This window comes from Somniosus microcephalus, chromosome 10, assembly GCF_052327205.1.
Source record: "Somniosus microcephalus isolate GS21.2 chromosome 10, FLI_Smic_1.0, whole genome shotgun sequence".
NCBI classification, from domain to species: Eukaryota; Metazoa; Chordata; class Chondrichthyes; order Squaliformes; family Somniosidae; genus Somniosus; species Somniosus microcephalus.
In genome coordinates this window covers 8,420,645-8,434,877 of record NC_140996.1, presented here as the reverse complement: position 1 = coordinate 8,434,877, position 14,233 = coordinate 8,420,645, and the positions used below count along the sequence as shown (strand labels likewise).

Sequence of the window (14,233 nt, the reverse complement as noted above, 5' to 3'; positions counted from 1 at the left end):
CTTTTTATTCCAGATTTAATTGAATTTAAATTCCTCAGCTGCCATGCTGGGATTCAGAACTCCTGTCTCCAGATCATTAGTGCAGGCCTGTGGGTTACTAGTCCAGTGACATTACCACTGTGCTATCGTTCCTGCTGTTGGCTGAGGGACAAATATTGGCCAGTAGACCAGAGACACAGCAGCTGAGTCTTACGGTGTAGTCCAGTGCAGAAGCGTAGAAGTCTTGATGTCCAGAGAAACCCAGGAATTTTCTAATGCAAAATTTGAGCAAAGATCCCAGTGCTCACTGAGAAAAACAAAGAGCAGGCATGGTCGGGGGTTTGGGCAGTGGGCAGGTGGCCCAGGTAACTTTAAAGTAACAGTTAACTTGTAGTTAGGGTTAAAATGCACTGCTATTACAGACAAGGGAACTTAAAGAACATAAGAAATAGGAGCAGGAATAGGCCACTTGGCCCCTCGAGCCTGCTCCGCCACACGGCCCCTCGAGCCTGCTCCGCCACACGGCCCCTCGAGCCTGGTCCGCCACACGGCCCCTCGAGCCTGCTCCGCCACACGGCCCCTCGAGCCTGCTCCGCCACACGGCCCCTCGAGTCTGCTCCGCCACACGGCCCCTCGAGTCTGCTCCGCCACATGGCCCCTCGAGCCTGCTCCGCCACACGGCCCCTCGAGCCTGCTCCGCCACACAGCCCCTCGAGCCTGCTCCGCCACACGGCCCCTCGAGTCTGCTCCGCCACTCGGCCCCTCGAGCCTGCTCCTCCACACGGCCCCTCGAGCCTGCTCCTCCACTCGGCCCCTCGAGTCTGCTCCGCCACACGGCCCCTTGAGCCTGCTCCGCCACACGGCCCCTCGAGTCTGCTCCGCCACTTGGCCCCTCGAGCCTGCTCCGCCATTCAATAAGATCATGGCTGATCTTGGGCTCAGAGCCACTTCCCTGCCCGCTCCCCATAACCCTTCACTCCCTTATCTTGCAAAAATCTGTCTATCTCCACCGTAAATGTATTTAATGACCCAGCCTCCACAGCTCTCTGGGGCAAAGAATTCCACAGATTTACGACCCTCTGAGAGAAGAAATTCCTCCTCATCTCAGTTCTAAAAGGGCGACCCTTTATTCTGAGACTGTGCCCCCGAGTTCTAGATTTCCCCACGAGGGGAAACATCCTCTCTGCATCTACCTTGTCGAGCCCCCTCAGTATCTTATATGTTTCGATAAGATCACCTCTCATTCTTCTAAATTCCAATGAGTATAGGCCCAACCTGCTCAACCTTTCCTCATAAGTCAACCCCCTCATCTCTGGAATTAACCGAGTGAATCGTCTCTGAACTGCCTCCAATGCAAGTACAGGTAGACTACCCTTTATCCGAACTTCCGAAAACCGAAACCCTCTAAAAACCGAAGGATTTTTCGTTCAGCGTAAGTCGTGCGCACGACCCCCCGCGGACCCCCGCCGGCCCCGACCCCCGCCGTAAGTCGGCGGGGGTCGGGGTCGGCGGGGGTCCGCGGGGGGGGTCCGTGGGGGTGTCGACGGGGGGGTCGGCGGGGGGTCGTGCGCACGACCCCCCGCCGACCTCCCCGTGGACCCCCGCCGACCCACCTTCCGAAATCCGAAATTCTCCAAAAACCGAAACACGGCTGGTCCCGAGGTTTTCGGATAAAGGATAGTCTACCTGTATATCCTTCCTTAAATAAGGAGACCAAAACTGTATGCAGTACTCCAGGTGCGGTCTCACCAATAACCTGTACAGTTGTAGCAGGACTTCCCTGCTTTTATACTCCATCCCCCTTGAAATAAAGGCCAACATTCCATTTGCCTTTTTGATTACTTGCTGTACCTGCATGCTAACTTTTTGTGTTTCATGCACAAGGACCTCGAGAGATATGGAGGGTTGGAAATTGGGGGCAGAAAGGGCAAAGGGTGACAGTGGAAGGCTAAGGATCGAGGCACACAGCGAGGAGCTCTCGAGGGAGCCGACTGCCCAGGAGCCATCTTCAGTCCAAACCTCAAAAAGCTGAATATTAAATTACTTAAAATGCCTTAAAAACAGTTACTACTTCACTCATACACCTTTATTTAATGCTCGTTAACATTAAACAAATTTGAGAAGTTTAGAAAATTATATGGCATACTGAACACAAGAGGTAATCTAGTCATAATTAAAAGGTACTTTTTCTAACTGTACTACAGATCCTAGAATCTTAGAAACATAGAATTTTACAGCATTAGATTATCAATCTAAGTGATCAGTTACATTTCAGAATTCAATTGATATCCTTGGGGGCACAAATCCATTTTCTTATGCCCCCCCCCCCTCCACCCCTGTGGCTCCAAGTATAGTCAGCAACTCCTGCAGATGAGGGAGTACAAGGTTCCATCCCTGAGTTATCACATCACAGCCTCACTCCAAAAACTTGAGCACATAATCCAGGTTGACACTCCAGTGCAGTACTGAAGGAGCGCCGCACTGTCGGAGGGGCAGTACTGAGGGAGCCCCGCACTGTGGGAGGGGCAGTATTGAGGGAGCACCGCACTATCGGAGGGGCAGTACTGAGGAAACGCTGCACTGTCGGAGGGACAGTACTGAGGAAACGCTGCACTGGGAGGGGCAGTACTGAGGGAGCGCCGCACTGTCGGAGAGGCAGCACTGAGGGAGTGCCGCGCTGTCGGAGGGTCAGTACTGAGGGAGCGCCGCACTGTCGGAGGGTCAGTACTGAGGGAGCACCGCACTATCGGAGGGGCAGTACTGAGGAAACGCTGCACTGTCGGAGGGACAGTACTGAGGAAACGCTGCACTGGGAGGGGCAGTACTGAGGGAGCGCCGCACTGTCGGAGGGGCAGTACTGAGGGAGCGCCGCACTGTCAGAGGGGCAGTACTGAGGGAGCGCCGCACTGTCGGAGGGTCAGTACTGAGGGAGCGCCGCACTGTCGGAGGGGCAGTACTGAGGGAGCGCCGCACTGTCGGAGGGGCAGTACTGAGGGAGCGCCGCACTGTCGGAGGGGCAGTACTGAGGGAGCGCTGCATTGTCGGAGGGGCAGTACTGAGGGAGCGCCGCACTGTCGGAGGGTCAGTACTGAGGGAGCGCCGCACTGTCGGAGGGGCAGTACTGAGGGAGCGCCGCACTGTCGGAGGGGCAGTACTGAGGGAGCGCCGCACTGTCGGAGGGGCAGTACTGAGGGAGCGCCGCACTGTCGGAGGGGCAGTACTGAGGGAGCGCTGCACTGTCGGAGGTGCCGCCTTTCAGATGAGACGTTAAACCGAGGCCACATCTGCCCGCTTACGTGGGCGTAAAAGATCCCGCGGCACTATTTCAAATTGGCTGGCACGTTTCCTACATTACAACAGTGACCACACTTCAAAAAGTACTTCCCAAAGCACTTTGGGATGCCCGGAGGTTGTGAAAGGCGCTATATTAATGCAAGTTCTTTGGAATCACACAGCAGAGAAGGAGGCCATTCTTTGAACGAGCTCTCCAATTAATCTCACTCCCCACAACCTGCTCTTGCCCCAAAGCCCAGCAAATTTGACCTGTTTCAAGTATTTATCCAATTCCCCTTTTCAAAGTTACTCTTGAATCTGCTCCCACTGCCCCTTCAGGCAGCGCGCTGCAGATTTCTTTAATTTTAACACTTGAATTTGCTACATCAGCAGACCCAGTGGAAGAGCGTTCTGAGTCGCATTAGTGTCTGGTCGAGAAAATCTACTTTGTTGGTGTCATATTTGACCCTGAATTGAGCTTCCGACCACATATCCGCAGCATAACTAAGACCGCCTATTCCCACCTCCGTAACATCGCCCGTCTCCGCCCTTGCCTCAGCTCATCCGCTGCTGAAACCCTCATCCATGCCTTTGTTACCTCTAGACTTGACTATTCCAACGCACTCCTGGCTGGCCTCCCACATTCCACCCTACGTAAACTTGAGGTCATCCAAAATTCTGCTGCCCGTGTCCTAACTCGCACCAAGTCCCGTTCACCCATCACCCCTGTGCTCGCTGACCTACATTGGCTCCCGGTTAAGCAACGCCTCGATTTCAAAATTCTCATCCTTGTTTTCAAATCCCTCCATGGCCCTCGCCCCTCCCTATCTCTGTAATCTCCTCCAGCCCCACACCCCCACCCCCAGATCTCTGCGCTCCTCTAATTCTGCCCTCTTGAGCATCCCTGATTATAATCACTCCACCATTGGTGGCCGTGCCTTCTGTTGCCTGGGCTCTAAGTTCTGAAATTCCCTGCCTAAACCTCTCTGCCTCTCTCTCCTCCTTTAAGCTTCTCTTTAAAACCGACCTCTTTGACCAAGCTTTTGGTCACCTGCGCTAATTTCTCCTTACGTGGCTCGGCGTCAAACTTTTTGCTTTGGGACGTTTTACTTCCTTATGAAGGGGCTGAAGAAATGCAAGCTGTTGTTGTTGTTGGGCATTAGCTCAGTCAGACTCTGGGACTGTTTACCCCTTTAGCTTTAACTGGGATTTGCAGCAGCGAGTGATTGACAGCTGCCCTCCCCCCCGGGGGGCCCAGATGGACATTAATGTGGCTTCTCAACCTCACTGACCTGCAAAGATCGCACCGTGCAGTAGCTGGAAGTCCGAATCCTTTGCACCGCCCCCCAGATCGCTGAAACCGAATCCCAGCGGACAGGATTACGGAAGTGCTGAACCCAAATAGCGGGAGGAGATCTGAGACAAGCTTTCACCCAAATGCAGCACAATTTCCATGCAGCGGGCTTTTTTTTTTAATGGTGTGCGTCTGCCTAATGCTTCTCATGAGTTATGATTGCACCGAAGTTGTACGAACATGCACTCGTTTTTTGGCAAGATTTAGCAGTTGCCAACTCTTCAGGATTGCCCGGGAGTCTCCCGGAATTGAGCAGGAGACCGCTGTTGAGATAATCATTTGTGTTTATGAAGCATTTTCCTTCAACGGTCTTGTTTATCAGTTAGGAAACTATTGGAGATTGGGGAGGAGGAGAAAGGTTGATTGACTGACAGTCAAGGCTCACCCAGTAGAGTAATGGGGAGTGTCTTTGCTTTCCAGTTAGTGCAGGAAGGCAGGCACCATGAGGATGGACCTGTTGGCTGACCAATGGCAGGAGTGTAGGGGGCGGGACGGTTGGAGGCAGAAGCTCACAAGCAATGAAAGCTGACACCATGAAAGCTCCTGGAATGTGGCCAACCAGAGTTGGCAGCTCTGTTTTGGAAATGGCTTTGACGAGCTGGCAGCAATGGGAAAGATTTATGTTGATACACAAGACAGGAGGCGGCGTAGATGTTGGCAGCTATGCTGTCAGTAGGGGATGAGTTGATGAAATTGCTAACTCATTGGCAGCTCAGGGTGGCCAACACTTCAGGATTATCCCTGGAGTCTCCAAGAATTAATCACCACTGCCGGCAACCCCGGGAGAAAAAAAATCACAGGGGCACTAAAAAAAGATTGTGTGTTTATTTTTAATTTTCCTTGAATGCTTCTGTTTATTATTATAAAAATATTGGAGATGGGGGAAAAAAAAAGGCTGGTGGTCAAGAATCATCCAGACTCCAGTTCCTCGGAGTCCACATCACGGAAGACCTCTCCTGGTCACTCAACACCTCCTCTCTGGTGAAGAAGGCCCAGCAGCGTCTATATTTCCTAAGGAGGCTGAAGGGATGTAACCTGTCACCCCTGATCCTCTCTAACTTTTACCGCTGCACTATAGAAAGCATCCTGACAAACTGTACCACAGTATGGTATGGCAGCTGCAGCTATGACCGGAAAGCCCTGCAGCGGGTAGTCAAAACTGCCCAACGAATTACCGGCACCCGGCTACCGACCATAGAGCACATATACCAGAAACGCTGTTTACGGAGGTCACGGTCCAGCATCAAAGTCCCTACCCACCCCAGCCACGGTCTGTTCGCCCTCCTGCCATCTGGGAGACGCTACAGATGCATTCGCACCCGTACGACCAGATTTAGGAACAGCTTCTTTCCCAGGGCTGTCATCCTACTGAACTCCACAAATAAACTCTAAAGCCTGCACATCTGCGAATGCACTTTATTAGGGTTATGTTTATGTTAATATACTACAAGCCAAATGTATGTTGAATGTTTAAATGTCTTAATCCAAATGTACACTCTCGGGAGCCGCAAGCCTACATTTCGTTGTACTGCACTTGTGCACTAACTGACAATAAAGTTGAGTTGAGTTGTGTTCCGATTGGCTGTGGGAAGGTGGGGCACCGCGTGGATGGACATGTTGGGCGACCAGTGGCGGAGTGTCGGGGCGGGGCGGTTAGAAGCAGGTCGTATTTTTCCCCCACCTTCATGGTAGATTTCCTTAAGATGCAAATATTTTATTAATTTGTTGTTTCTTCTCAAAACCTTCCACTTTATCACATTCTTCTCTCCCTCAAACTCGTGTGGATTTCTGGATCAGAAACTGTTGTTGGTGTGGCATCTGGACACATTTCCCCCACTGCTGAATCTCCAATGATGTGGAGATGCCGGTGTTGGACTGGGGCGGACAAATGTAAGAAGTCACACAACACCAGGTTATAGTCCAACAGCTTTATTTGAGATCACAAGCTTTCGGAGCGCTGCTCACCTGATGAAGGAGCAGCGCTCCGAAAGCTTGTGATTTCAAATAAAGCTGTTGGACTATAACCTGGTGTTGTGTGACTTCTTACACAAATCTCCAACGAGCAGCACCTGAACCAGTGATCATTTGCTGTGGTCTGCCCTGGTTGGACATATTCCCGGAGGTTTCATCATATACAATTGGGGAGGGAAAACAAAGAATCAGACAGCACAGAAGGACATTCGGCCCATCGTGCCTGTGCCGGCTCTTTGAAAGAGCTATCCGATTAGTCTCACTCCCCCCTGCTCTTTCCCCAAGAGCCCTGCAAATTCATCTTTTTCAAGTATTTCTCCAATTCCCCTTTGAAAGTTACTATTGAACCTACTTCCATTGTCCTTTCAGGCAGTGCATTCCAGATCACAACAACTCGCTGCGCAAAACAATTTGCTAAATATCTTAAATCTGTCCCCTCTGGTTACCAACCCAATGGAAAAGTTTCCAAAGTAATTCACATCTTGAGCAAGTATCTGGGATGTGGTAGGTAAACAGGTACAGGTAGACTATCCCTTATCCGAAAACCTTGGGACCAGCTGTGTTTCGGAATTCGGAATTTTTCGGATTTCAGAACGGTATTACGGGGCAGCACCCCATAAGCAAACACATTAATATTTCTGCAGCGAACCTTATGAATATTCACACTGAGTGGGATAAATAAAGACTATAAATAGCATTACAGTTTATTTGTACAGTAATAATTTGGTAAATTAAATAGTGGGAGAAATGTAGACCATAAATACTCTAGTACAGTTTATTTGTAAGGAAAACATTCAGTAAAACTTCAAACATATACAGGTACAAACTAAGCTAAATACCTGTACATATACATGCAGTAAAGGTACATTACATCTGGCTTGAGGATCTTGGAGAAGAGGGTACATCAGTGTTGTCATCATTGTCATCAGGTTGGAGTCGGACACCTGAAGATGGGCCAGGAACAGGATTCTCAAGTGATGAAGCAGCACTACGACAGACGGCCTTTTTAAAGATTTCTTCCAGTGTCATCTGTCTCATTAACATTGGTTTCTGTCTAAGCAGTCTCTCTTTAATTGAGTAAACTTGCATAATCTCTTGCTCACTGATAAATGCACGTTGTTCAAGGCCAGCAATTAACTGATCACACATTGTCACCATATCGTCTATGGGGATTTTTTCACCTGTGTTCACAATGTCATCATCATCATCATCACTACTATCCTCATGCTTGTCTTGATTTAACACCATTTCAGCAATTTCCCCATCACTCAACGAATGCACAACAGGTGCATCATTGTCAATGTTCAGTACTTCTTCGATGTCAGCTTCCTCTAACTTACTTACACTTTCGGATGATAAACCTTTGGCGTAAGTAAGGAGGTTTGATATCATCTTCTCCTTACTGACAGGAAATCCTTCAAAATCTTCATCTGCAGGTCCATCTTCATCAAACATCGTTGTAGGCCAAAGTCTGTGCCAAGCATTTCTTAATGTTGGTTTATCAACATTGTTCCAAGCATTAGCAACTGCGTAAATGGCATCCTTAACATTGAACTCTTTCAGGAAGCTTTGGATTCCTATGCCTCTGTTGACTGCATCAAGCATACAGTTCAAAAAAACGTCTTTATACTTGCTCTTCATGGAGCGTAAAATTCCTTGGTCACAAGGCTGTATTAAAGATGTCACATTAGGGGTAAAGTTAATGCCGAAAACATAACTTTTCACAAGAAGTTCAGGAGGGGGATGTGCGGAGCAGTTGTCCAGGAACAATAACATTTTGCAGTTTTCTTCCAGTCCAACTTGCCTGCAATGAGCTCGTGTCGCTGGTACAAAGTGGTTATTGAACCAGTGAGAAAATATTCCTCTGGTTACCCATGCTTTCTTGCTCGTATAATAATGCACAGGTAAATTGCATACACCTTTCAAACATCTCGGATGTTGGCTTTTTCCAATCACTACCAACTTTAACTTGTGTGTGCCTGCAGCATTGGCACACCCAAGAACAGTCAACCTGTCCTTAGCATCCTTAAAACCTGCTGGTGCACTCTCATCAGCCGTTGTTAATGTTTTTCTAGGAACGTAGCGCCAGAACAGAGCTGTTTCATCAGCATTGTAAATTTGTTCAGGACCGAGTTTTCATCAGATATTATTTTGGCAAATTCGTCTATGTAATTTTCAGCTGCTTCATGATCAGCAGAAGCTTTTTCACTGCAGATTTTCAGATATTTTATACCATGACGCTTCTTAAATTTATGCAGCCAACCTGAATATTCACACAACTTCAATGTTCAGTTCTTCATGGTATATTCTAGCTTGTTTCATGACCATCAAACCAGTCAGTGGCACATGTTCACTTCTTCGTTGTCGAATCCACTCAATCAGCACACGGTCAAGATCTTCATTTTTTGCCCTATGCAATGTTTTCCTACTTTTCATTAGTTTATGGTCATCACTGTCAGTGTAAAACCTCAACAACTTGTCTTTCTGTTTCTTTAAATCATATACGGTGGTAGTTCCCACACCATGTTCTTCAGTAAGACGCCGCACAGACACACCACGATCAAGCTTCTGCAATAACTCCACTTTCTGCGATATCGATAATGAGAGATGCTTCCTTCTCTGCTTCCCACTGTTACCCATAGGGGTATCTGCAGCTCTTTTTAACATTTTCACAAATCACAAAAAAACAACAAATATCAAAAAGAGAGCAGCAGACGCACGTGTGACAGCGCTGAGACACAACTGACGCCTCACACCTGCGTGGGTCAAGCATCGGCCGCGTCGGGTCATGTTTTGCGCCACTCGGGTCATGTCGTGCGCACGACTTACGCTCCACGAAAAAACTTTCGGTTTTCAGAGGTTTTCGGAAGTGCGGATAAAGGATAGTCTACCTGTATTACAAACATCTTATTTGTGATATCTTTAGGTATTAGTAAGGGGTGTAATATTTTCACCCCTTCGCTCGTGATGCATTGCGTCGATAACTTTGCTGCATTTCAGCAGTGGGTGAATTTTCCCAGGCGCACATGCGATGGGGGACGGAGGAGCTAGAGTGACCGAACACCAGCGGTCAACACTGGAACAGAACCAATCTGCTTGATTCATGACTGCATCAGAAATCACGTCATACACATCATAGAGGTCTTTGTGGTTACGAAGGGGTTTGATAGGGTAGACATAGAGAAGATGTTTCCGCTTGCGGGAGAGACCAAAACTAGGGGCCATCAATATAAGATAGTCTCTAATAAATCCAATAGGGAGTTCAGGAGAAACTTCTTTACTCAGAGAGTGGTGAGAATGTGGAACTCGCTCCCACAGGGAGTGGTTGAGGCGAATAGCAGAGATACATTTAAGGGGAAACTAGATAAGTACATGAGAACGGAATAGAAGGAGATGCTGATGGGGTGAGATGAAGAGGGGTGGGAAGAGGCTCGTGTGGAGCATGAACACTGACACGGACCAGTTGGGCCGAATGGCCTGTTTCTGTGCTGTACATTCTATCAAGGGAGATCTAATTATTTGTGTGTTCCAGTGCTATGCGAGGTAGACACCAGTTACAACTCCTGAAATTGGTCGCATTACAAAAATTTAATGCAACAAAATAGAACAAAGGTTGGGTGTAAAAGCATACTTTAATGACAATATAAATGTTTTACACATTAAAATATATACAGTTCATAACATGCCATTAATGGACCCGTTGGACAAGTAATTTTCAATATAAACTCACTGCTTAAATGTTCTCTCCAGATTGTGGGACTTCTCAAAGTGATCCAAAGGAAGGCACATTTATAAACTATGTAAGATACTTTAACAAAAAGTGAAAAGATCAAATGTTTTCATTCAGTCAGTATCTTTCAGGTGCAGAGGGGTCTTACTGTGATGTCTCCACATCTATCCTCAATTGATCCCGGCAACAAACAAGGTTTCAAGCAGGGAAAACTAAACAGAAGCCAGTAGCTCCCGACTCCCTTCCTTTCCAAAAGCCATCCACTTTGACCCAAGGTAGACCAGATTATTTTCCAAACAGCAAGAAGCTAGGAACTGTAGAGGAGCCAAGAGATTCAGGGGTTCATGTACAGAAATCACTAAAAAGCTGGTGGATGGGTACAAAATATAATTGAAAGAGCGAATGGAATGTTGGCCATTAATCTCACGGGGGCTGGGATACAAAGGGGTGGATGTTATGCTACAGTGGTACAGAGCTCTGGTTAAACCCCATTTAGAGTTACTGCGTTCAGTTCCGGGCCCCGCACCTCGGGAAAGATATATTGTCCTCGGAGGGGGAGCAGCGCAGATTCACCAGAATGACACCGGGGCTAAAAGCGTTAAATTACGAGGACCGGTTGCACAGACTGGGCTTGTATTCCCTCGAGTTTAGAAGATTAAGGGGTGATCTAATCGAGGTGTTTAAGATGATTAAAGGAGTCGATCGGGTCGATAGAGAGAAACTATTTCCTCTGGTGGGGGGAGTCCAGAACAAGGGGGCAGAACCTTAAAATTAGAGCCAGGCCGTTCAGGGGTGATGTCAGGAAGCACTTCTTCACACAAAGGGTGGTGGAAATCTGGAACTCTCTTCCCCCATAAAGCTGTTGAGGCTGGGGGTCAATTGAAAATTTCAAAACTGAGATTGATAGATTTTTGTTGGGTAAGGGTTACGGAACCAAGGTGGGGAGATGGAGTTGAGATACAGATCAGCCAGGATCTAACTGCATGGTGGAACAGGCTTGAGGGGCTGAATGGCCTCCTCCTGTACCTGTGTATTCTACCTCCTGTAAATCTAGGTTCAAACTCATGGCATTCTACAACTTGTGACACTGGATCCATGGGATTTATTAGCAGATTCAAGCAATGCCATCGCCAGGTCCAAAGACCAAAAGTCTCATATTTGGGATGGGACTGGGGTTTCCAAGACAAAGGGCCAGAATTTGCGGTGGGTTATGACGGTGTACTCAGAGTACCCCGTCATACCGCCTTTGAAATGGACAGCAGGTTCGGCCAAATTTGCGATCTGTCAAAGTTCCGACTTGACAGATCATCCACATCGACACTGGAAACCTAATTGCTGGTGCAGAGTTGGGCGAATTGCCCCCCCCCATTAAAAACCTCCTGACAAATGCAAGTAATTTAAAAAACTTAGGAGGAAACATTTTAGGATTTTGCTCATGGAAAGTCTTTATTTGTCCATGGAAAACTCGGAGGAAGCAGTTGCTTCATTGATCACATTATTTATTTGTTTGGCATCCATGTGGAGCATAAGCTTAAAAACAAAGTATAGATGTTTATCCCGGAAGGCTCTCGCAATGAGGGTTTGTTATTTTTTCTTCCCTTTCCGTTGATCAGAAATGAATGAGACCTTCCGTTTGCTGATTGGAGCACCAGGCCCACGTGATCCCACACGCTGCGCCCCCCCCCTCCGGGATCCGCGGGCCGTCACGCTGCCTTTGAGCGCGCAGTGTCAAACAGCAAGTTCGCGAAGGGGGGTCCCCTCCATCAGGTAAGGCGTAATCCGTAGTTACCCCGCCGACCGCAAAAAAATCCAGGCCAATGCAGTGCTGCAAATGGCTGCAGAAGCAGAGTCAATCGCAACATTTAAGAGGGGAATTGGATAAACATTTGGAGAGGAAGGGTTCAGTGAAACAGGACTAAGTAGATGTGGAGCTAGCACGGACACAATACAAGCACGGTGGACAACTGGCTTGTGCTGAGATTTCTGCATTGCAGTGATCCGTTTTATCAGGTAGGAATGTTTTGAACCGGCAAACAGTGAGCTCTTGTAGATTTAGTTGTCCATTAACTTTCTCCCATCATAGTCGCTCTTTCTTTATTTGTTCAAGTTTTTTCCTCAGCAGGCTGTAGTTCTCCACAATCCCTGGAGAGGCTGGATCAAGCTTCAGAGCTACCTCGTAATGTTCCTTGGCCAAATCGAATCTCCCCCAGCGATGGTAAAGTACAGCTGTACCGAAAGGACAAACTTTTCATTACCCAAAACATGGATAAAATGTATTTGGCTTGCAGACTGGTTTGGTGTTCTAAGGAAACAGACTAGAAAATGGAAAACAAGAGTGGAGAGGCTGGGATTGTTCTCCTTAGAGCAGAGAAGGTTAAGGGGAGATTTAATAGAGATGTTCACAATCATTAAGGGTTTTGATAGAGTAGACAGGGTGAAGCTAATTGGCAAAAAAATCCAGCGGGGAGATGAGAATGTTTTTACGCAGCGAGTTGTTGTGATCTGGAACATGCGGCCTGAAAGGGCGGTGGGAGCAGATTCAATAGTAACTTTCAAAAGGGAATTGGATAAATACTTGAAAAGGAAACATTTACAGGGCTGTGGGGAAAGAGCAGGGGGGAGTGGGACTAATTGGAGAGCTCGTTCAAAGAGCCGGCACAGGCACGATGGGCCGAATGGCCTTCTTCCATGCTGTAACCATTCTATGATAGGGTGCAGAGGAGATTTACCAGAATGGTACCAGGGATGAGGGACTTCAGTTACGTGGAGAGACTGGAGAAGCTGGGGTTGTTCCCTTAGAGAAGGTTAAGGGGACATTTAATAGAGGTGTTCAAAATCATGTAGGGTTTTGATAGATTAAATAAGGAGAAACTGTTTCCCGTGGCAGGAGGATCGGTAACTAGAAGACACAGATTTAAGATAACTGGCAAAAGAACCAGAGGGGGAGAGGAGGAGATTTTTTTTTTTAAACGCAGCGAGTTGTTGTGATCTGGAACGCGCTGCCTGAAAGGGCGGTGGAAGCAGATTCAATAGTAACTTTCAAAAGGGGGAATTGGAGAAATACTTGAAAAGGAATTTTTTTTCAGGGCTATGGGGAAAGAGCAGGGGGAGTGGGACTGAGAACTGGCACAGGCACAATGGGCCGAATGGCCTCCTTCTGTGCTGCGTGATTCTATGGTTCAGTGTGAGCTGCTCCTGGGATTATGCTGAAGGTGTACTACTGAGTAAATATAAAGGGAGCGTTATCTTGTATTTACCACATCCAACAGTTTCTCCTTATCTGTTCAATACAAGGGGGCCTCTAAATGCTCTGCCTCATTTCAGGTACTGCTCGGTGGAAAAGCCATTTTCCCCTCTAACTATCACCTATAGTTATACTAGACAGCCGAGCCTCCTAATGTGCCTCCCTTAATATCGCTCTCTCATTACACAACACCACTTTACATTTACACAGCACCTTTAACGTAGTAAAACATCCCAAGCCACTTCACAGGAGCGTTATCGGACAAAATTTGACACCGAGCCACATATTAGAGCAGGTGTTTTAAGTTTTAAGGAGTGTCTTAAAAAGGAGAGAGAGGCGGAGAGGTTTAGGGAGGGAATTCCAGAGCTTAGGGCCCAGGCAGCTGAAGGTACGGCCACCAATGGTAGAGCGATGAAAATCAGGGATGCGCAAGAGGCCAGAATTGGAGGAGCGCAGAGATCTTGGGGGGTGGGGGGGCTGGAGGAGATTACAGAGATAGGGAGGGGCGAGGCCATGGAGGGATTTGAAAACAAGGATGAGAATTTTGAAATCGAGGCTTTGCTTGTCCAGGAGCCGATGTAGGTCAGCGAGCACAGGAGTGACGAGAGAACGGGAATTGTATAGTTGTTAATAGGCGCGAGTTCACAGCATTGCCATAATTTGGCACAAACTGCTTTTTGGA

General features: G+C 47.8%; 3 protein-coding genes across 7 annotated transcripts in view; 1 reads left to right on the top strand and 2 right to left on the bottom strand.

Annotated features, from left to right (window-relative positions):
* The window catches only part of LOC147111425 (gamma-glutamylaminecyclotransferase-like), a 47,171-nt gene extending 42,242 nt beyond the window's left edge, over positions 1–4,929 (bottom strand). Inside the window, exon 1 of the mRNA XM_085998403.1 lies at positions 4,545–4,929. The gene's annotated coding sequence lies outside the window, so the exon portion shown is untranslated. The remainder of the gene's footprint in view (positions 1–4,544) is intronic.
* The window catches only part of pcca (propionyl-CoA carboxylase subunit alpha), a 554,750-nt gene that overhangs the window by 529,982 nt on the left and 10,535 nt on the right, over positions 1–14,233 (top strand). The window lies entirely within an intron of this gene.
* Positions 10,191–14,233, bottom strand: part of tmtc4 (transmembrane O-mannosyltransferase targeting cadherins 4) — a 36,019-nt gene continuing 31,976 nt past the window's right edge. For 3 of the 5 annotated variants that reach the window (XM_085998396.1, XM_085998398.1, XM_085998397.1), the window contains exon 18: positions 10,191–12,533. In XM_085998396.1, the coding sequence (XP_085854522.1) occupies positions 12,385–12,533 (149 nt within the window). In that variant the 3' untranslated portion in view covers positions 10,191–12,384. The remainder of the gene's footprint in view (positions 12,534–14,233) is intronic. The other 2 variants (XR_015079683.1, XR_015079684.1) reach the window with 2 other exon arrangements.